Source organism: Microtus oregoni, unplaced genomic scaffold (genome assembly GCF_018167655.1).
Source record: "Microtus oregoni isolate MIOR12 unplaced genomic scaffold, Mior012 000012F_ref0000307, whole genome shotgun sequence".
NCBI classification, from domain to species: domain Eukaryota; kingdom Metazoa; phylum Chordata; class Mammalia; order Rodentia; family Cricetidae; genus Microtus; species Microtus oregoni.
Genome location: NW_024543071.1, coordinates 39167412 through 39191412, shown reverse-complemented (window position 1 = coordinate 39191412; position 24001 = coordinate 39167412). Strand labels below are relative to the sequence as shown.

Genomic DNA, 24001 nt, shown 5'->3' with positions numbered 1-24001 from the left:
TCTCTCATCATACCTTCTTCCTCCCAGTATTCAGTTTAGTTTTTCCCGCCTACCTCTGTTCTGTCCTGTTCAGCTACAGGCTCAAAGCACTTCTTTACTAACCAATGGCAATCACAGCATACAGAGGGTAATCCCACATCAGGAAATGGCATCAGGCAGGCAGAAATAGTGCTGGAGAAGGAGTGGAGAAATGGAGAAATAGCTACATGCTGACCCTAAAAACAGCAGGAAGGGATCTGAGAGACTGAGAGTGGCGTGAGCATATTTGAGACATCAAAGCCCGCCTCCAGAGTGATACACTTCCTCCAATAAAGAGATATCTACTCCAACAAAATCACACTTCTTAGTAGTGTCACTCCCTTTAGGGGCCATTTTCTTTCAAACTACCACACTCATCATCTATCTTTCTTGTTGGTATCTCTGAACATAGCCAGAATCTTCCATTGCTTCTCTAGTACCATATCTGATTACAGTTCTGGATTCAATAGCATTGGCAACAGCAGTACCTCAGTAATTCTTATTATGTAGACACATTCAAGCATTTCACTACTATTTCTCTCATATTTAATACTTTCATTTTCTTCTGTTATTTTTCATGTTTGTTGTACTCCTATATTATTTTAATTTGTATTCCATATTCTGAGAGAAAAGACAGCTCATGGATAATCATTACCCTGCTATAAATACTAGTACTATTGGATTTGACAATCTGCAAAAGAAAAAACACAGGCCATATAACCCATATCATTTTACTAAATATGAAAATTCACATCACATTTTTCTTTCTAGTAAATGGTGTGAGTTTTCTCATACTATAAGCTGTGTCATGCATTATCATATGATAGGACAATCTATTGCTCATGATGGTGACATAGCCCTGGGCAGTGGCAGCTGTATGTTGTAATATTTACAGAGGGGTTTCTGGAAGCTGATATTCTCACTTTTTGTTTATTTATAATCACCATATTTCTTGTAATACACTAAAACATGGACAGTGAGAGACCGGGCTTGGGCCACGCCAATGAGAAGAGTATACAGCACAAATCAAGCATCCAGACTGAATGGAGTACGTTTGTGAAAATGTTCATCTTAGAGCTGGTTTTCAGATCTAGAAAGTAGACAGGATGGTAAAAGCAAGAAGGTACAACATTTTTATGCCAAGATCAAAGAGTCTATTTGGAAAGGAGGTCCCTTTGGCTACCGAGACTACAGCCCAGACCTGCATTATTGTTCATCAGGAAGGACCATTTCCATTTGACTGCTTGCTTTTGTGGCTTCCCTCACTATTCCTAGTTCTGTTTAGCTGGTGCAGCCTGTAACAGGACAGGATAACATTTTCTTCATGGACAATTCACCATTTTCAAGTTAATTCAGTTTGAAGCCAAATTTAGTCAGCCTGAGGTCTGTGCTATCTGCAATAACAAGATGAATATATAAGACATGATCAATTAAACTGGCTGACCCGTTATTACAAATCATTTAATTATTTATTTCAAAACAGATTTTTTTCCTTTTCTCCCACTTGATTTATTATAAGGAGTTTTTATTTTCACTTTTTTGTCAAGTGTCAGTCACTTCAGCATTATTATGTGTAAACTTCACAGAATTCTAAACACCAGAAAAGTATTGTTTTACTAACGGACACTGTAACTTAGAAAATGAGAGTGACTACCTATGGGCAGGAACTCTCCCATAAGAAGGAAAAAGCTAATTCTCAGTGCCCCACCCCGACCCCACAATACAAAACTCCTAACAACTGTTTAAAGTCTCTTCTCCATCTTCATGGATGGTTGTAGATGATGATTCATCTCTGAGCAGCTTTCAGAGCTAGGAGGTGTTTCTTATGCCTACACATCAAAGAGAAAATCCCAACACTGACACTGACTATAGGACCAAGGTATACACTAACATGAGGTATAAAGCTGATCATCTTTCTAGTTTTAATCCTATAATGGATATTCTAGTTCTGGTGGTGGATAAGTGCATCCAATAAATTTAGTACTGAAAGAGTAAGACTTAACGTGGAGCTCCATAGCTTCCACTTCAAATAGGAGTTGTAACTATAAATCAATTCATTGACTTGTATATCGACTTTTATTTAGGTCTAGTTAATTTTAGTATGTAGTGGTTTTATTTATTTGCAAGTATTTTATAGTAAGGTTTACACATTTTCTTAACTTTCTTTTATTTGTTTTTTTTTGTGGCTTTCATATCATGCATCTTAATCCCATTCATTTTCCTGTCCCTTTGTATGTGTCTTCTGCCTTTGCAACCTCTCCCCAAAAAATAAAATAAAATTTAAGAGAAAAGGGGGGAAAACAGGAGAAAAATCAATCTTGTCATGGAAACTACAGTGTCACACAGTAAGCCATGCAGTAAACCCTTTTCATTTGTCTTTCCTTGCAAGTGTTCATTGCAAAGAGTCATTGGTCTGCTTCAAGGTCTCTAGCGTCTGCTACACTATCAGTGTTGGACCCTCACTGGGAATCTTCTATATCCTGTTGTTGCACAGTGTAGCGGGGAACCTGCAGCTTTGGGTCTGCAGAACACGCCCCTTCATGTACTACAGCAGATCATACATGGAATGGATGTTGGTGGTGGACCAATTCATAAAGCTGGTTCTGGACCTGGGTAGGTGCAGGCTTGCTCAGCCTGACAGCTCTCCCCTCTTCTCAGGGTGAGCTCTCCAGCCTTGCTCTGGTTAGTTAATCCCTTGTAGCAATGAGCAAGGTGCAGGGCCAGTTCTCCTGCTTTCTTGCCCTCAGGATCAGCTCTCAGATACCTACACCAGCAGGGTCAATTCTACTTTGGTGATAGGAGAGGTGCATGGTGCACAAGCCTCTCTCCCAGGTGCTGCAGCTAGTGAGGAGCAGGCACGGCCAGTTCTCCCACTCTTTGGACTCCAGGGCCAGACAGCTCTTCCACCTTCCCCTGGTGGTGCAGGCCACTGGGGCAAGAGAAAGGGCCAAATCTCCCATTCTCACAGTCTCAGATTCTGTCCACAGGTGCCTCCACCAGTAGGATTAGCTCTACTGTGCTGCTCAGGAGAGGTGCAGGGCCCACTTTCCCGAGTATGACAGATAAGGAGCCAGGCCAGATCTGTCATGCTCACATTCTCAGGCTGGCTCACTGCACCCCAGTCAACAGTGTCAGATCTGCTATGCTGCCCAGATGAGGTGCAGGGCCTGCATTCCCAAGTGGTGCAGCTGGTAAAGGGATTGCTCAGCTCCCTTGCCACCTGAGTATGGTAGGTTGAGAGGGAAGGTTGTCTTTCATTCACCCCTACCCCCGCCACTACACCACAGATGGGGCAGGCTAATACCAACGATGCCTCTCTCGCTCCCTCAGTACTGGCTTGCCCGTACCCCTGTCTGCAGGGTCAAATCTACTGTGGTGACCAGACACATCACAAGGCCTGTTCTCTTGAGCACTGCGGTTGGTGATGGGGGAGGGGAGGCATCTTTCCCTCACCACATGGCAGGTGAGACCTGTTCTCCCAATTTCATGCCCTCAGGCTCACCTATGACCCTGCACACAGGGTCAGCTCCATGGTGGAGCCCAGGAGAGGTGTAGGATACTCTCTCCTAACTGCTTCAGCCAGTGAGGGATAAGACCAGTTCTCCCTAGGGTTGCAGTCAGTCAGGGGAGGGACTAACTCTGTATAGCCCTGACCTCTCAGCCTTTGGTGGTATCAGGAACCTTAGATGCCAATACATGGCTGCACATCAGGGTGGTAACCCAGACATGGGTCCCAGCAGCAGTCAAGGCAGAGACATCACCATGATCCTCAGTGGCAATCAAGCCAGTCACCCGCATCAGCCCACTCCTCGTATCTTTTGTCTCTTCAAACATACCTCAGTCCATAGGATATGAACCATCCTGTCTTTCTGTCTGTCTGTCTCTTTCTCTTTCTTTTTCTCTCCCTCTCTTCCTCCCTCCTCCCCTGCCGTGTGTTTGTGTGTAAGACAGAGAGTGTGAGAGAGAAGTAGTGATGATGATGATCAGATTTAGATTTTGATAAAAATAACATTTTCATACTGCTTGTAATTCATTTTATATTTTATTTAACTATCATTATATCTAATGAAAAGTAATATAAAGTGAGATAGTGACATGTACCTTCTAGACTTAAAAGTATAAATCACCTATTAAAGATAGAAATGCTAATTTAAATCCAAAATGCATCATTGACTTGGCCTATATTCTAGTCATTAAATGTAATAAGTTCTGCAAATGATAATAACATTAAATAATTATGCCAAAACAAGTGTGGACTCATAATTAGAGGCTACATTTTGTATCATTAATTTACAAGTATGTTTTTATGTCAATGCAATATTGCTTTAATACCATAACTCTGTGTCATAGCTTAAAATCTGGTATAGTAATCCTTCCAGACTTTTTCTCATTGCTTAGGAGTGCTTTGTCTATCCTGGGTTATTATGAGCTTCCATATGCGTTCTATTTCTTTTCTATTTCTACAAAGAAAGGAATGGAGATTTTGACTGAGTTTTCTTTTGCTAGAATGGCCATTTTCACAATATTACTTGTACTAATCCTTGAGCATAATGAAGTCTTTTCTCCTTCTAGGGTATTCCTCAATCCCTTTCTCCAGAGATTTAAAACTTTGCATGTGGATATCTTTTAGCACCTAGTTAGAATTATTCCTAGTTTCTAGATGTTATTGTTGATTGGGTGGCTTCCACAATGTTGTCCTCAGCATGCTTGATATTGGTATTCAGAAAAGCACTGCTTTTTCGTAAGTTGATTTTGTATCCTACAACTCTGAGGAAATTGCTGGTTATTTGGAGAAGCTGTCTTGTAGAACTTTGTAATTTCATGCCTAAAACCATCTTCAAATAGGGAAAACTGACTTTTCTTCTTTGCTAAACTTATCATTTGATTACACACACACACACAAAGAAAATCTAAATATAAGAGCCAATAACATCAATTGTCTTATAAAATTATTTTATTTTAGTTTACATAAACTTATTTCTCAGGAATGCTAACAAAGTAGTTTGCTTATAGGGATTTGTAATTTGGGATAACAATAACTAATAAAACATTTCTCTGTTATACTGAGGTATAATATAAAACTTATTCCTAGGCTACATTATTCAAAGTGGGCAGTTAGATTTTATCTGCTAAAGCAACTCTTATACATAAGCTTATGTGGTAGAGGAAAAGCAACAGCTAAGAGACGCTTGTATCGCAGTGCTGCAGAGCTGCAGGGACATCTAGTTTCCGCCACACAGAGCCACCAAGATTTTTTCATAGTCTCCTTTGGTTTCATCCTGTTGGTTAAAAAAAGAGAGAATATTTCACATGATGCAAAATCATGATGAATAAAAGCTATTTTAATTGTAAAAGAGTGATAATTGTGGAGTCAGCTGAAAAGCAGTGTGTGGTAGAGCTCTGTTCGAGAAAATCTAAATGAAACTTTCTGCAGAGGAGAATCAAAAGGTTTGAAGAATAAAGTCTACTCTGAAATATTTGTTGTGTATTAGGACAACTATTTCTAAGAATTTATATACCATATAATCAATAGAAGCATGTTATAATCTGAAACTCTACATAAGAAATATCTGAATCACTCAAAAAAGAGTAAAAACTACAGCCTTTAATTTTCTCATTTGTTCTTCATATATCTTAATTGTCAAATGCACATGATATGAATTTAAATAATTATCATCCAATAGGATCATCCCCCTTGACTTCTTGTTCTGTGTTATCTTCCAACGTTCTAATAATATGACTTGAACATATATTTTAAAACATTTTACATAGAAAAATATTTAGCAATAAGTAAAACACTAGAAATTAATTTTAATACTAAGTTTTTAATTCTTCAGTTTTAACTATAAAATAAATCACTATATGTATCAATACTTCTAAGAGCTCTGAACTATTTCAGGACTTCATATGCGCAAAGACTAAACACTTTTCTGTGCTTCAAAAATACAGTTGGGGCCAGGCGGTGGTGGCGCACGCCTTTAATCCCAGCACTCGGGAGGCAGAGGCAGGCGGATCTCTGTGAGTTCGAGACCAGCCTGGTCTACAGAGCTAGTTCCAGGACAGGCTCCAAAGACACAGAGAAACCCTGTCTCAAAAAACCAAAAAAAAAAAAAAAATACAGTTGGTTCTTTGATAGACGTGAAGCTTAATTTCTTTACGAATAATTCACCCTAAGAAGCCGAGTCAGTCTTAAATATGCAATGCACATCTGCAGCACAGCACATCTGCAGCACGGCACATCAGCTCTCCTTTCAGAAAATATTGCACAAAGAACTTTCTTTTATGGTGGTGCCATTATCGAAAAGTCAAACATACCAGGATGGCTTGGCAGAGAGAGATTCCATACTTCTTCTGGTAAAATGCTTTGATATCATTCATGTCGATTTCGGAACGGGAGACCATAATCCTAATCAATGCCTTATGGCGAGTTCCAGCTCCCTGTGCAGACAGACCATGTGATTTCATTACATTCAGGAAATCTCTCATTGAAGACTGGATTTTCAAAAGAAGTCCCATTTATGCTTTCCACACATGTTGCATAGAGAAAATCAACCCTATATGCTCTTCTCTTCTCTCTCTCCTCCCATTGTGCATATCTTTCTCTATAACACACACACACACACACACACACACAGAGAGAGAGAGAGAGAGAGAGAGAGAGAGAGAGAGAGAGAGAGGTGGCAATGAAAGAAGAAACCAGGATTTATATTAGCAAATGATGTAAAGGGTCTCTACAGCTTTCTAATTGGCTTTCCACCATCCAGTCTTTGCTGTGTCTGAACTACCCAATAATAGTAAAGTGTAGCGAGATTTGTAATTGGTCTTGAAAATAACTCAGAGTCAGATTTTAGGGGGTGAAATCTGAAAGATCCTCAGACCAAATGGGATATCCTGTCTCTACAAGTTGTTAGACTGAATGCCATCTCTAAGAAACCTCAGAGAGAATCCCGAATTCCTGTCTTCTCCTGCCTTATGTTCCTCTCTCAGCCCAGCCTTATCTCTTCCTGTCTCCACCTCTCCAGTGCTAGGACTAAAGGTATGAGCCACCCCCTCTTCACTCTGTTTCTCTTTTAGATTGATTTAATCTGGTGTAGCACAGGGTGGCTATGAACTCACAGAGATCCATCTGCCTCTGTCTCCCAAGTGCTCAGATTAAAGGTGTATGCTACCATTGTCTGGCCTCTATAGCTAACTCTTCTATAGCAAGCTCTTCACTCTGATCTTCAGGCAAGTTTTATTTGTTAAAGCACAACCAAAATATCACTACAGCAAAGGTTTGTTGCTTTTCTCTGAAGTCATAAATCTAATCTATCTGTTATAATTTTTTCAGCGCTCACCCATTTCTCCTACAATGAATCAACTATCTTCTCAGGGCAAACAATGCCCTTCATTGGTGTGGGAAGTCCTTTTGTCTCGGTGTTTTTTTTATTGGTTAATGAATAAAGCTGTTTCGGCCAGTGGCCTTGCAGAACAGATCTAGGTGGGAAAACTAAACTTAAATCTGAGAGAAAGAAGGCAGAGTCAATGAGAAGCCATGCAGCCACCACAGGAGACAGACGCCTCTACCAGAGCCTGCTGAAACTTTGCTGCTAGGCCATGACCTTGTGGTGATGCACAGATTAATGGCGATGTGTTAGTTTAGGATATAAGAGCTAGCTAGAAATACGCTTAAGTAATTGACGAAGCAGTGTTTTAATTAATACAGTTTTATGTAATTATTATGGGTCTGAGGAGCCGGGAATGAACGAGCAGCTTCTGCCTACACTTCATAATTCTATAGCCATTTGTCTGTCAACCTAATCATACCTGCTGTCTTGAAAACATTGGTTCTGTTCTCAATTCCAAGTGTATGCTGTTTTCTTCTCTTGAGTCAGCCCTGCTTTATTTTCCTATCTCTTCTTCCTTCATGCTCACCTACTCATACGCTACTCTTTCTTAAATCTCAAGTTTTTACGATTTTTATTATATTTTACTATTTATTTATTATACTTATCTCTGTATGTACACTCAAGGGTATATTTATGGCTGTACATGGTACAGTGTTCATGACGAAATCAGAGAACAACTTTCAGGAGTTGATTTTCTCCTTCAACCATGTGGGTCCCAGGGATTGAATTCAGGTCATCAGGCTTGAAAGCAAGTACTTTAATCTGCTGAGTCATTTCATTGGCCCAGATTTAGAGTTTTAGATTAGATCACAGAAAGGTATCTTGACTCCTGAAGTTTTGGGCATATGTTCTTTTTTTCATACCATACAGAGAGGAAATTAATTAATATTCAACTAGACCTATTGTGCCTGTCTTGATTGAGAAGCATTGGAAACATGTTTACCATTTCACAGAACCTCCTCAATATTATTTCAGTTGTTAGCTCTTTTCATGCCCCCCCCCTTCTCTTGAGCTTTATTATGTGTGGGTTACAAAGGAAGGATCACTTCATAACCATTGTCTTGAGATCTCAAAAAGTAAGTGCTGGGGCAACCTCCTGTGTAGAAAACTCCTTGCTGAATAAAAAAGTAACAGTAACTTTCAAATATATACCAATACCATCTTCTCCTTCTCTAAATACAGAATGACATTTTAAAAGATCACTATTAGTCTGTGGCAAGAGAGAAGCTTAATTAGGAAGGCAACGGCATAAAGCTCACAACCTTGGTTGAAGGAGGTTATTAAAGCAGCACACTAAAAGGGGGAATGCATCAATTTTTTCCTGGTGATTCAGGTTTCAAGCAAATTATAAATCACCTATAAATGTCTTGCTAGCTCACCTCATAATCACTTTTACATTCACCTTTTAAAGAATGCACAAATCCAACAAGTTTATTCTAATACATGTTTCCTCTCAAAGTGCATAAAGCATATTTTTAAAGATATATATTGTGATTTTCAAGCTACATTAGGCTCTGTGCTGTCCTATCTACAGATATTTGTCCTCTAAGTAAAGTGTCTAAGTAGAACAGTACCTTCATGGCTTCATAAAGTTTCTCAGCAAAGAAAGCTGGGGCGCTGGTGGCACATTTCACTGTAAGAGATGCAAATTGTGCTTGAAGAATTCATTGCAAAATAAAGATACACACTGAATAAATATGAAATAACTTTGCCACAAGAGTTCTAGCCCTCCTGCCTAATATAGGATGTTTAGTTTATTAGAAGACAGAATCATTTTCTACAAGGTGGTTATCAGCATTTTTTCCCCTGTCAATATTCAGTAGTGACTCTACCCTGAATATATTATCCTCTCTGTGGGTATGGGGAAACCAGTGTGTAAGGGCCAGGCACGTAAATACCGGATTTGTGTTGTACACAAACATTTGTCAAGGCAGAATGAATATAAAACAGCTTGATATGAATGAAATAGTAGCACATTTGTTGGGGTCTTTTCTTTATCTTGCTACTCAAAGTGGGATCTGTGGACAGCAGGACTGATATTACATCAGAGCTCCTTAGACATTCAGATCCCTAGGCTGAAGAAGCAGACTGTCCCTAAGAGACATGTAAAAGGTTCAGATTTCAGAAGTTAATCCAGATCTACTAGATTAGATCATGCAGGACTTGCTCAAGACTGAATACATGGTTACCCCAAGACTTGAATGTGCTGCTCTTGATAAGCATCTGTATTGGCCCAGATAGTATGGCCTGCTTGATGCATTGCTTTATAAACAGGAGCTCAAAAATATATTCTGCATCTGCATATCTTGAACATCTGCTGCATTAAAAAGGCCTTCCTATTTCTTCATCAGTCTTACACACTGCATATAGATGCATAGATGTATTGTATTTACAGGGGTTTTGTCTTATATATTATTTTTGTATAAGGCAACAGTGAAATGCAAGTTTACAAGTTCAAGTCAGAGCTCTACCTATACAACTTATACATACCAATGGCCGTGAGGCACTTCTCAATGTCACCCTTCATTTCTAGATCCAGAACTTTGTTCATGTCATGGTCACTGTACTTTCTGTAATTCTGAAACACTGAAAAGGAAATTGAAGTTAAGATATCTTCAAAGCAGCCTGTCTTCTAACAAACTCTAGCAAAATCAGGGTAACTGATTCAAGGAGTCACTTGGGTACACTGAACTTTGGTGACATTTTAAAGGCTAATTGCATGATTCCACATAATATGTCTACTCCATCTTCATATTGCAAGTGCCAACCATTATCAGAAGTGACAGGTGATTAATAACTTTACTATTTTCACAGCAGAATTAATAGTTCTTTCCATTCTAACCTCAGCGCAGCAAACTGAGTTTGTTTAATATAGGAACTTGACTTGTTGGTATACAGTAAAGAACCTTATGTTACTCTTTTACACTCTCCTTTCCCAAAGATTCAGACCCTAAGTCTTAGCTCTGAATCTTTAGAAATTTGGGGATTTTTCTTTTGCTCTCTCTTATTTCTGGACCATCTGCATATTCTTTCCTTCATTTAGACCCTAGAGAGGTTTTTGTATCTTTTTTCTAGCATTTGTTTTGTTTTATTCATATTTCTTGTCATAACTACTCTAAAACTTCAAAATAACAGAAATGGTGAAAATAAAGGACATTACCCACTTGAAAATCACAAATTATGTTCTCAGTGGTGTGAACAGTGGACGTTCAAAACTGACAACTAGGCATACAGTGGTTGAGTGGTCAGCATCGCTATATCCATTTGATATGGAAAGACCTCTTTCTTTCCTTCCTCCCACTTGTCCTCCCAAAGGAACATTTGACCTCCCAAAAACACATTCAAAAAAAACTAATTTCTTGTTACCTCTGCGAAGATGAGGATAGCTTCTAGTAGTCAGAATTGTGACGAACACATTTGTATCTGTCCCCTTTCTCCTTTCTCCAGCTTCATACAAAGCCTGTCAAAAATCGATAAGTAAACATGTGATCATGTACTGAAATGAAAAACACACAAAAATGTTATATTTAATAAAGGTTATATAACCATTTATGCTGTACTTAATACAATCAGAGTAGGTATCATTGAGATTGTCCCTTCTTGAGAGTGAGGACAATAAGGTCTTGCATTTTCCCCCTCTATGTACACATTTATTAGCTACTGAAGGATGTGCAAATTTGATGCTATGATTTCTGTACAAAAATTTCAACTGTAAAATTTGAAAGCTGTACAATCTTAGAAAACAATATAATACAATTATTCCTCCTTTGCAAATGAAAATAATAACCTGTCTTTCTGTTACAAATATGTTCTACTGACTAAAACATTTTTCTCCCTCCCTTCCTCCCTTCCTCCCTCCCTCCCTCCCTCCCTCCCTCCCTCCCTCCCTCCCTTTCTTATTTTGTTTTCTAGATAGGGTTTCTATACATAACCTTGGCTGTTCTGGAACTTGCTCTGTAGATCAGGCTAGCCTTAAGCTCAAAGTGTTTGCCTGCCTCTGCCTCCCAAGTGCTAGGATTAAAGGCTTGCACCAGCACTACCCACCTTAAACTATTAATTTCTATGTAATCATTCACCTTACTAATCATGCAATTTCCATAAATATATATCAGGGAGCCCTAATAGTCTGAAAAGGGAAAGCATGTTCACAAAAATAAGAGTAATTTTTATTACAGACAATTATATATCATTATTGTTTTTGATATGTTTGCACAATTTCTATAAAAATAGATTGTTCAATGTGTTTCTTGATTTAACTTTATTCAGCAATAAATTCCTTTCCCAGCTGAGCATGATGGTGAATGCCTCTAGTCCCAGCAAATTGAGAGACAGAAGAAAGAGAATTTCAAACAGGTAACAACTTGTACTACCCTCCAAAGGGTTGGGCATGCATATAGTTATGTTTTTATATTTTAAAGTCAAAATTTGGAATGTTCTCAGTCTAACAGTTCTTTGGAAAGACAGATTCTCACTGTTTTTCAGTCTTCTCTGACTTTCTAAATAATGAAATAAATTAGAAACATAAAGACTATACATTCCATTCCTGGCCTACAGAAATCTATGTCTAATGAAATGAACACTAAGAAACCATTGGCTTCTCACAAGACCTGAGATGTACTTCCAGACAGACGGAATAAGAAGGTAGGGAAGTTTGCTTCCTTGATATTGTCTCCCCCTTGCTTACCCTGGCATCTGTGTCAGCCAAATCCTGATTCACACTCAGATCATCACAACGGTCACCCTGAAAAATGCCCCAATATACTGTAAGATTTTCTATAGGATGTAATGATACACTTAATTCTCTTAAAATCAGACATAATTTTTGAGGAAAAATAGTGAAAACAGTATCTATCATTTCAGCAGTGCTGCTCTGAGAAACATAAGCAAGACAGAACAAAGCAAGTTAGCATGACCTCACATAGATGTGCTTCCTAAAACACCTGAACACATGGATACAGACTATACATTGATGATGACCAGAGATGGCGGGGTGGGACTGGATTCGAGGATGCTAATGAAAGGGCAGTCTCTCATAGACACGAGGAGTACATTGTGGTATTACTACACAGTAAGAGGAACATAATCAAAGCATACTGGGTATTTTTTAATGACCAAAAGATAAGCTTCAAGTATCTCACCTGAAAAAGTAGTAGAGAGTGGATTATGAAGTTTTTATATCATTAATTCTACATCTTGCCTCAAAGTAATGTGTTAGACTTTGTTGACTCCCCAGGGGAAGCTTACCCTCTCTGAGGAGTGAATGGAGGTAGAATGGAGAAAGGTGGAGGAAACAGGAGGAGGGTAGGTATTGGAAACTGGGATTGGTGTGTAAAATGAGAAAAGACAGCTTAAAAATTAATTAATTAAAAAATACAAATATACCAAAATATCACATTATTTCCTCAAATACGTACAAGTATTATTCATCAATTAGGTGGTATTAATTTTTTTAAAAAAAGAGTTTCTCCTTCTTTGAAAACACTCACAAATCTAAATTTTTATTATTTAGAGTAGCAAAGATATCTAAGTCATACCTTGGCAAGAGAAAGCAAGGCCTTCCGAAAGTCTCCAGATGTATCTGAAGTGATGTCTTTGGCCAGATCTCTTTTTAGCTCTACGAGATGAGAAAATAATTTTTTTTCAGTAAACTATTGAAAAAAAATCATGATTTCTGCATTCACTGATAGTTGACATGGTTGAATGACTTGTGTAACATATCTCAAAATATTTTTATGAAAATGGTTAAACTTGCGCAGCTGAAATGTTGGGCTATAAAATAATTTCCTATTGATTGATGGAAGGAAACTGAGAAATACTGTGTATGAAAATTTAGTCATAAATACTAGCTAACAAGAAGGAATTATTTAAACAAGCTTTACCAAATCATTTTGAAATATTTGAAAATTTAATCATTAGAATGGATAGAACAGTATTTAAAAGAAAAAAGTACTTGCTTGATCATTGCCTATTTATTTACATTAAATTTATTAATACTCAATATGTTCAATTTCAAGTATGTTGCATTAATTTAAATCTCATGTCTCTAGACATCCATTTGGCTATTTTAAAATATAGTGCTTTAATGGGAAAAATAACTGAATTTGTAGCAAAGTAAAAGTAGCACCTTAAGCTATTTCTGGACTGTATCTTTAGGATCATAGGGAAATGTGGATGTCTTCCTTTGCATTTTATCAAACACATTAATAATTATGTTTCTTTAATTATTTTTACTGAGAAATGATTCTAAGACACTGGTTCTGGAGTAATAATAACTGAAGACGTGGTTGAAAATGGCCCCAATTTGACTCATGTAGTAAAACTGAAAACAGTGTGCAATGGTGTCCCCTGAGTGCTTGGTAAGAGGGTCAGACATAAAGATTCTTCATGATGTCACGTATTAGTTCAACAAAACAAAAAGCCAACAGTTCAGAGGAACTAGCAAATCCCCAGAGATGCACAGCCATCCCTTGTGCAGTGAGGACTGAATCATTTGACTCGAGGCCTCTGTACAATGAGTCACTGAGAGTCTTTCATGCCGAGTATCTATTTAAGCACAGAGAAAGAGGAATTGAATGATTTATGTTTTCAATGGTAAAGTTAAAGTTCCCAACAAGAGATCAGAAAGATAAATGGAAAGTGGTCTGATCAAAAATATTTATTCTTACTATTTAGTCTTTTCAAAATAAAAGGCACAGTGTAGTTCAGAGCAATAGAAATGCAGTTAGAAAGCTATGTAAAGTCAATGCTCTGAATCCAATTCTCTTTGTAACAATTTATGTTCACTAGCCCCAGAAGACATTTCCTATTAAGGTGTAATCTGCAAATGGATTGGGGCTTGTGTTTTCTCACTCCCATCTCATCCTGCATTCCAGGGATATGTATCAACCAGGAAGGGAACACTTTAAAATGTAGACTTTCTAAATCACACAAGAGGTGACCTGGGTATTCTGTCCCTTTAAGAGACAAGCTCCGCCCACTACCAATCTCTCCCTTCCTTCTCACCTTTCCCCTGGAGACAAGCTGGTCTCCTATCTCTTCTTTTCTCACTCCCTCTGCCTGTTCTCGGGTCTCTCTATCACAGTCTCTGCCTCTCCTTCCCTTATTTTTTCCTCTCTCTCTGTCCTTCTATCTTTTTCTATCTCTTCCTCTCATACCTATTACCCTTATACCCTCACAATACCCCCTGAATAAACTCTATACCCAAGCTCTCTCCACATGGCATATCTGTCTGCCTCATAGTGGAACCTGCCAGGGTCACTTGTGCCATAAATCATAACACTGTCCGACTAAGAACTCAGATACTAGACCTGACCTTCTCTGTAGACTCTGTTAATTTCTCTGATTTCTTTGTTACTTCTTGATGCCAAAATCTCAATGAGAGTGTCTTCATCTGTTCCAAGTCCCTGAATTTAAAGAAAAGAAAATACATTTACATTCTTTCATTCAAGATATCAACTTGTTTTGTCCACACAAAGTGTGCTGTAATTTGTCATTTAGTCAATTGTGTTCATATTTTTTTAAAAAAATAGAATATTGTTCTAAAAACAAAATAGTTTATGTTTAGTATTTGGTGTAAAGATTTAAAAATGTAGATATTTGATACATGCATTTAAATTGCACAAAGAACATTAGTTCCAATATTTAATTTTTCATGTATCTGCTAATTTATTCATTAAAATATTAACTTGCTTATTCGCTGAATTTGAAGTGATTGACAGTCCTTACTAGATGATGAAGGCCCAGCTATAGTAAATCACAGATTTGTCCTGCACATTTTCTTTTCAGAAAGGAATTTTTCTTAAAAAGAGTCATTTAGAGCGCTGTGAGAAGGCTCGGTAGTTAAAAGCACTTGTTCAGGTAGAAGACCCAGATTCAAGTCCTATCATCAATGTAGTGACTCACAACCATCCATATCTCCAATAATATGATCCTATATAGACCTCTGAGAGTCCCAGACACAGAAAGAGGACATTCTTAGGAATATTTTCTAACATGAGCCGTTCCGCCGGTGCAAAGAAATCCAATTAAAACAGATTGAACCAAATAAAATGTCCATGTTTTACTAAGTAGTGGTGCTCCCGGGTGGCCAAGAGCATGGCAGGGGAGAGAGAAAAGTGGAGAGCACAGGCAAACCCGGGATCATGTGTTCCTTCTCTGGGAGCCCACTTAAATACCCTGTGGAAGTTTTCCTGACGCCCAAGGGTCAGGACCTGGCATGCTGGGATTTGGAGTCCAGACCAATGCAAATCCCAGGCCAGTGTTCTGGAATGGATGCCAGGGGCTGGGGTTAAGCTCGCAACAGACATATGGACATAAATTCAAGCAAAACATTCATACAAATAAAACAAGTCTTAAGAGCTGTTGTGGGGGAAAAGCATTTACCTTCATGGCAGCACGGAGTTCATCTGCATCAAACTGGGCTGGTGTTTTCAGCAGAGCCAGAACAACCTCCTCCAGGTGGCCTGTAAGGGCCTTTCTCAAAGTTTCATCCAGGGGCTGGAAAAACAAAAGGAATAGAGTGAGTTGCCAACAATCAGGCACCTCCTGACATTTCTCGCTTTGGTCATTCTCTAGACCATTAAGTACTGAAAGCATGTTGGATGTTTAGGATGCAGTCTCAATCTTTTCATCTAGAGGAATGAGATGAAATTTGTTGCATCTATAACAAATTTCCCAAAGGACTGTGTTCTCTGTGTTTCTTACGGGAAAGGCGTTGCAAAGTTCAGAACACAAAGTTGTTCCATGCTTTCCATTGGACTAACGAGCACTATAATTTAAAAAGTGATACCACCCAGTTTTCTTATTGCACCCAGTTAAAAATAAACTACCTACACTTGCTATGAGAAATATCAAGTTCGTTTGCTCGTTTTTAGTTGTAGTAAAACAAACGAACAAATTAAAAAAAAAACCCTTCACTTCAATCAGAACAAATTCTTTGTTTCTCCCACACTAATTTCGATGCTTATTTTCCTTAAATTGATGGCTTGCCTCCAACACAAAACATCACCTCTGGAAAACTTTGCAGCTAATTGGTCAGTGTGTGAACAGAAGTTGCTAAAAGTCATCCTATTGCAAGGAAGGAGACAAATACTGAGATTCCTGTCTCGGTGATAATGGGTCAACAGGTTTAAAACAGAAAGAGCTAGGAACTGAGCTTCAGAATCCAATTCTACGTAGACATGAGCAAATGATCGTCTGAGTTCACCATTCCCGCACCTTTCCGGTCTCCTGCAAATACGCTGCCTTGATCTGCTGGCGCTGAGCATTGGTTCTCTTGGTAAGAATGTCAATGATGGTCGCTTCATCCACACCTGAAAATAAAGATCTGAGGCTTTAACATCAATTTTCTCAATCACCAACAACTGCCATAAAATGATTCATTATCAAGCTGGTGGTCAAGGCACAGCATAACAACGTTGGGGAAGAGAACGACATTAGCCTAGAAAAATGAATGTCATGCTCCTCAAAAAGCTGAAGAGTGTAAGGTGGCGTCTCATTAATGTGAATGTAAAATGAAGAGCCAATTAGTAGTTTCTGGACGCCAGTGTTCCAGACGCATGCGCAAACCCTAAGTGTGATCACAGGTTCTGATTTAAACATTGATTTCTACTAAAAACAGGGCAGGTAAGGACCTCCTCTATTATAGCAACAGGGATTTCATCACTGACCAAAATTTCATAAGTACTGAAAGGAAGGTGTCCTTCCTCTTTTGGAGGCAGTGACTGAGTACACAGCACATGTAGGCATCAAATGGCAATTCTCCTGCCTCAGACACTCTAGTACTGATATTGTAGGTACAGGCTATTATGTAAATTTTTATGTCCCTAGAGAAAGACACTGTATCACTCAGGTTCATGTCCCAATAACCATTAAGCAGTTTCTGTGAACTGTTCAAGAGGGAACTCTTCTATGGTTGCACACTCACCTTTAACCATGATTGCTTTGTGCAAGGCAGCAACATCCGAGGATGGATTGAAGGATGGGTAGGGGCTCACTGCTGACCCAGGACCTCCTTTGGATGATTTTACAGCTTGCTATGTATATGAGAGATATAAGTTAATCTCCATTTGTTCATTTGTCTTGATGTCTTTTTTATTTTTTTATTTTTATTTTTTTATTTATTTTTTGTTGTTTTTTTTTTGAGACAGGGTTTTTCTATAGCATTGGGCCCTGTCCTGGAACTAGCTCTTGTAGACCAGTCTGACCTCAAACCCACAGAGATCTGCCTGCCTCTGCCTCCCGAGTGCTGGGATCAAAGGCGTGCGCCACCACCGCCCCCGTCCTTTGATGTCTGTTTTAACATGGTAACTACTTCATAATATTTTGACTACTTACAACATATTCCTGTTCTTGATTGTCGATAAACCAGGCCTGCTTGAGGAATTCTGATACCATTGCCATTTTTGAAGAAGTATCTGGAAAGAAAATAGGTAGATACTTTAATACAACAAACCCAATACCCATAAATATTACCCAATACACTGGAGACACTGCACTAGACAGTAAACTAGTCTTTATTTACTATGATTATTCTTTTGAGAATACTAAACTGTGAGGTGTAGATACTTTTTAAAGACTGCTGTTACTGTTAAAAAGAAACCCATAGCCTCTGTTCAAAAATGGAATTGGGCCATTTTCTTGGTCTTTACAGCCTTGCCCTCTAAGGATTGCAGCATGTAAGCACAGGGTCTGAAGAGAAGAGCAGGGTATTCTGTCTCTGATCTAAATTTCCAGACCACCCAGCAGACGCTAAGCACAGAGGGTGCAAAGCTTTGATATGGCATCCCTTTGCCATGGGGGAATCTAGAGCTGGTCTGTGTTCTCCTACTGAAAGTAAAAAGGCTAAGGAAACTTCTGCGGAAAGTGCTGGTTCAGGAGAGGCGTTACTGATACGAGTTAAAACAAATCTAACAGGAAGTTTCAGAGGGGGGAAAAGGAGGAAAGTTCATCATATTTGAGAAGCAGAGTAAAGTTGACTGAATGGAGAAATGTTGCTAGAAGCTGGAGCAAAGAATTTAAATGCAGGTCCACAGCTAATAGCAACATTAGTAGGTTTGTATTTTGAAAGCAGTGTGATAACATCTTCAATTTAGATGGAGTATCATTTCTGTATCGTGGTAAGCATGGTAACGGGCAAAGAGAGAAGGGCAAGACCAGTCAATAGTTAACCCAGCACCTGTGGGTTTCATCAAGGCCTGTGCCAAAAGCAGGTCTAGAGAAAACACGCTTACTTTTATAAAGTAAACTAATCTGGAACAATCTGCTGGACTGGATCAACTCAAAACTCTACATATTTCTTTCTCTATTGTAGATTTCTTTTTTATTCTCCCATTGGTTAGTATAAAATGATTTGAATAAATATCTTCATGTTTTACATGTTTAAACAGGTTAAATATTATTGTTGTATGCCACCCACATAAATAAAAGAATTGTTTTATACATTTTTTTTGGTTGTTCTAACAAGAATCACTTGGGTAATGAGGCAATACGCCTAACTTTTTGGCAAGTATCTTAGAGGATGCTCCTTAAGGTGCCTGTACAGTTTGCAGCTGGTAATGTTTGAATTAAATGGAACAAAATCTTTTTAAAATGTTAAGTATGTTAACAGTTAATCTGCCTTCTCCACATACATGATTCCTTTCGTCTGAGTTCACATTTTTGGGAACCAGTGTGCAATGCCAACACCTATCTATTTCTCATGCCCTTTGGAGATTTCTTAGTGAATACTTTCGAAAAGATAATCCCTGGGATTTTATTTCATGGAATTTGGCCATAAGACTTATGAGGAGTCAAACTCATAAACTGGTCCCTCTCTAGCATGCCCAGACAAAGGACTTCAGTCTGAATTTGCTAGAAGAATGACTAAGTTCCAAGTAACTAACAAGATTCCATGCCACAGGGAAATGATCATGCTCAAAGGGACTGGTTCAGTTACTGTTCCGTCGTCTGTAGGAAGAACATTCAGCAATGTCCTGTATTCTCTCCCACAACCAATGCATTCAAAGCTGCCCCCCCCAGGTAAATTCAGGATATGCAATCATGCATGGTATTGCACTTCCCACTGTGGTCGAATTCGGTGCAATTACTGTTGCCACACAGTATTTCACGTCGTGACTGCCAAGTTGACACACCTTCGGCTTCACAGTGGTTCTGACAGTTTCAGCCTTCAGAGTTGCTATCTTGGCCTCCACACCCAAGCCTCTAGGAAAATGTAGCCCTCAAAATGAGTGATCTGATCACTTGTTTAAAAAAAAAATCAAATCAGTAATTTCACTGTTTTCAGTTGAGACAGAAAAAAAATTCTTCACAACAGAAAAATATCAAAAGTGAGTAGGAAAACTAAATACTCATCTTAGGATTTTTGTGAAAGTATGGGGCTTTCACAGTTTTTATGCTATTAAAAAGACCTGCGTAGAGCACAACATTCTTTTCGAAAACTGAGAAAGCTTAATGAAAAAATGATGGCTCCGTTACTTATATTGTGCAACAGAACAAGAAGCAGTAGGTTGAACGATTTACTTGACAAGAGGGTCCCTAGAAAATACAGCTTTGAACTTCTGTCTTCTGAGCATCTATATTCTAGCCCAAAATGTGCCCGATAGCCCAGAAGGATGGTCCAGAAAAGCAAAGCATCCAGAACAGAATGGTTTTCATGAATGTTAACTGAAGAAAATGGATTCTAAAGTCAGCTCCCACCTTTTAGTAATGTTTAAAGATGCAAGGACTGCAAAAGAATGCATGTGTTCCAACGGAAATTAGTGTTATTACAGCCTGCTAAGTAGCAAGATAATAACCTTCATTAACAGGATGACTTACATATAGCACACGTCTCAAATACCACAGGAAGAATGTCAGGCAGATCTGATTTACTTTGCCTGCTCAGCACTTAGAGTCCTCATGGACACAAACTTAGTGGAATGGGTTCAAAAGAGTTTGTTTCTTCTATTTTATTTTGTTTTACTATAGTGTTGTCTCATCTCAACATATGTTTCAATTAGTTACCAATGAGTTTGTAATCCAAGCTAATCTCCAGAATTAAAATGAGCTCATTTGAGGGATAACCCCCTTAGAACATGACACTGTTTCACATTGTTTCTACTCAAAAATCTCTTTTATGAATATGCACCACCTATTAATTTCTACTTATATATAGATTAAGTGGGAAACTTCTAAGGATTAGCCTTTTGGTATATTTATATGCACATATTCATCTTCAGTTTTCTTTCTTTCTGAGTGTTCTAGAAAGTGACTTCCAGAATCTGTGTGGAAAGCAGCTGAGTTTCCTGGTTTGCCAACTCTTCCTGGTTTCAGCATTATTGCTGTATTCATTTCAAAACACAAAATGAAGAAAAGCTCGTTGAGTAACTTACTTAACATAAGACAGTGTCCCTAGGGAAGAGAGCTATGTGGCTTATGTCCTGGTTACATGCTAGGACGACCAGATTGCTAATGATATTAGAAATCCCTAGCCATTTCTTGACAAAATAGCTAGTTACCATCTTCATTGTTTTTGTACATGTTGTCCTTTTCAGATAGAAATCCTGCTAATAGTATCAGTAGTCATAATATAACTATATACTTCCTGGCTGCAAAACACTATACATTCCTTTAAATTAGTGAACAAAGAGATGAGAACAAGATCAATGCTACTTTTAATACTCTTGGGAATCAGATTCATTAATAGAGAATCCATGGAGACTCACTAGGTTTCACTGCAGCCTGAGGGTGTTTATTTTCACATGCTTCTGTCTTATGTACAGTTGGGCTTTGAATATGTCTTGTAAGTCCTTCCCACGTGGAGAAGATAATTAGACTGTGCAATGGCCACATGAGAAGATAATTAGGCTATACAATGACATCACTTTAAATAGCCATTTATCAGAAGGTAGCTCCTGGATATTTTGCTTCAGGCTTCTGAAGAGGAAATTTCTGTTGCCTGGAATACTCTGACCTCATCCACACAAAGTCTTTTGCCTGACTCACTGTTCTTTGATGAAGAGTAATTATTGAGTATTCACCACATCTTCATGATGCCTTCACTGGTACTCAGCATTACACTAAAGAACCTTCCAAAGCATCTTGTCTCTACCCATCCAACAACCTCATGCGATTATACATTATCCTGCCATGTTGTCATCTGTACCTCTAGTAGTTTTTCCTGAAGGCAGAGCCCATTCATTGTACATATCCAATACCTCATGAGGCACCTGGAATACTGTGTATTCATAAGAATTATGAATTATTAGTAAATAAACAAACATCATTGAATAAACAAACAGCACATTGAGAAACAGCTACACAAATTTAACCAACAAATTTGGCCCTTAACAATGGTATTTTTGAATAGAAGAATCCTGGTGTCATGGACTTTATTTGAAGTTTCTCTAACGAAATCTGACTTTACAAAAGCATGAAACTTAATTTATAAAATGAGAATGCTGAAATATCGTTTCTAACATCCATTGAAGCTCTGATGCATGTACCTTATGTTTCACCTTGAATACTAATAGACGAGAACTAGCCTAAAGGAAGGAGAAATTAAGTAGATTGAATATTTGATCTTTCTGACAAATATGTGCAAGTTTGAAGAAAAAAAGTTTGACTTTTAGAATTGCTCATGATTCATCCGCTAAAGATCAGAAAATTCTTTTGTTTTGTTCTGAATTTAAAAATGTAACAAATTGCTAGGCGGTGGTGGCACACGCCTTTAATCCCAGCACTTGGCTGGAGGAGGCAGGCAGATCTCTGTGAGTTCGAGGCCAGCAAGGTCTATAGAGCCAGTTCCAGAACTGCCAGGGCTACACAAAGAAACTCTGTCTCAAAAGAGAGTGAAGGGGGAGGTGAGGGAGGGAGGGAGGGAGGGAGGGAGGGAGGGAGGGAGGGAGGGAAAGTATTTAATAAGCATGTAAATTAAGCTGGTTCCTTAAGAGAATTGCTATAGTCTTGTCAACATCAATCTCATATTTGGTATCTAAGAGGTGTGGGTGTGTTTCTTGGCCTCTGGTAACCATGTAATTTCTGCGGAAGAAAGAATTTCTGAATCAGGAAACCAGCATTTTGCCACATATGAATCAGCTGAAACAGGCCTTATCTGTAGCTAGCAAAATGCATTCCTCACTCAGTACTGGGGGACATTGATTTCTCAGAATTCACACACTTGTAGATAGACATCTATGGAAAGAAGAAGCACAACTTTCTTAATTGCCTCACAGAATTTGGAAGAAAAGGAATTTTATTAGTATTTTCAAGAGGGCTAAGAGAAAAGTCCCAGAAGAAAGGTTTTGTAATATGCCAAGTGTGTAGTTAGGGATCGTCCTCTCTTGCTCTTGCAAGGCTCTGCAAGGATGGGTAACTTTAGATCTGCCTTTTGTTTTTCTAGGGAGTTTATATCCTTAGCTTATGTGACCTACAAGATGCCATTAGGAAGGAGAGTTTCTGTGTGCCCATCTGGCAGTCAGTGGAATGATTTATCATCTGACATCATCCAGGAAAAATCTGCTTTCCCCTTAAGTTTTTAAATGTGCACCAGAAAAGCCTGTCTATGACACAGAGATACTAGGGAGGGAGTGTGGCCACACCCTGTTTAAACGAAACGAGTAATAAGCGGACCTTCTTAAACTATGAGTAAACATAACATTCATTCAAAACGCTAATTAAAAGAGGACATGGGGACGACTTTGGCGCTGATATTCACTTAGTTTAATTAAAGAAAAATATTTAGCTACAAAAATCTTCTCTTTTGAAAAAGTCCTTTGCAGTTTGCCACCTCTGGGTTCTCTGGGCTCCCACCTCCATCCTGACTCCTGCTCTGTACTCACAAAAAACACAAAGCTCTGGAGGCAACACGTTCCACAGAGGAGGAAAGAAAAAGCTCCTTTTAAGATTGCCGGAGCAGAAGCACACTTTCTTCCTGTCTCTGGTAACTCAGCAACAAGGCAATAAAGTCAACTTGCCAGAGTTTCAAAACTGCATGTTGTAGATGAGAAAGGTAAAACTTTATCATTTTTTGATGTCTAAAAGATAAAATCCCAGTGTAATTTTTACAGTAAGATTCATTAAATTGTATTAAATTCCACTAGCCGTAACTAGAGGCAAGTTCATCAGTCACACCAGTTCTCGGTGAAGCCCCAGGAAAACCAAGCAAGGAGTTCTCACAGAATTTTGGAGTTTCTAAACCAAGCAGAACTCTGTAAAACAAAAACTTAGCCTTACCTTTTTATTTTCTTGGCTTCCAAGGAACTGAAGAGAGGCTCTGTTCAGACGGCTTCAGTCTGAAAGTGGAGAGCTGGACTTCTGATTTTATAGGATAGGAACGGAGGCCACACCTAGCAACCAGAATTTAGTAACTGGCTGTCTTTTGTTTGAAGAACTGGCTCAGCCCTGGTCAAAACCAAGGAGAAACTAGTCTTGCAAGGCTCCTCCCTGCACCGACTCAGTTACAGAACGGAAAAGGAAGGATGGATTTTTCTCCCCCTCTTCCTTCTGTGGTTTTATTCCTCCAAGGAGTGGCAGAATGCACTGAGCTTCAGCTATGTTGAACTCCGTGCTCCGTCCTAAGGAACTGGAACTTCTTTCAAACTAAGCACATTATAGAA

The 24001-nt window shown here is 38.7% G+C and overlaps 1 protein-coding gene across 1 annotated transcript; it reads right to left on the bottom strand.

Annotated features, from left to right (window-relative positions):
* Positions 1 to 4960: 4960 nt before the first annotated feature.
* Anxa1 (annexin A1) lies at positions 4961 to 23729 on the bottom strand. The gene is made up of 13 exons (XM_041661414.1): positions 23619 to 23729; positions 17742 to 17821; positions 17332 to 17440; positions 16623 to 16717; positions 15789 to 15902; positions 14719 to 14809; positions 12941 to 13020; positions 12091 to 12147; positions 10773 to 10866; positions 9897 to 9992; positions 8981 to 9039; positions 6334 to 6456; positions 4961 to 5297 (listed from the first exon to the last, which is right to left on the bottom strand). The coding sequence occupies exons 2-13, from the start codon at positions 17805 to 17807 to the stop codon at positions 5241 to 5243; spliced, it is 1041 nt and encodes a 346-aa protein (XP_041517348.1). The 5' UTR covers positions 17808 to 17821; positions 23619 to 23729; the 3' UTR covers positions 4961 to 5240.
* Positions 23730 to 24001: the final 272 nt, after the last annotated feature.

Coding starts and splice junctions, on each gene's coding strand:
- Anxa1 (XM_041661414.1), bottom strand. CDS start 17,807: ATGGCAATGGTATCAGAATTCCTCAAGCAGGCCTGGTTTATCGACAAT. Junction 17,441..17,741: donor ATCAAGAACAGGAATATGTT/GTAAGTAGTCAA, acceptor TCATATACATAG/CAAGCTGTAAAATCATCCAA. Junction 9,040..9,896: donor GAAGTGCCTCACGGCCATTG/GTATGTATAAGT, acceptor CATCTCTTACAG/TGAAATGTGCCACCAGCGCC.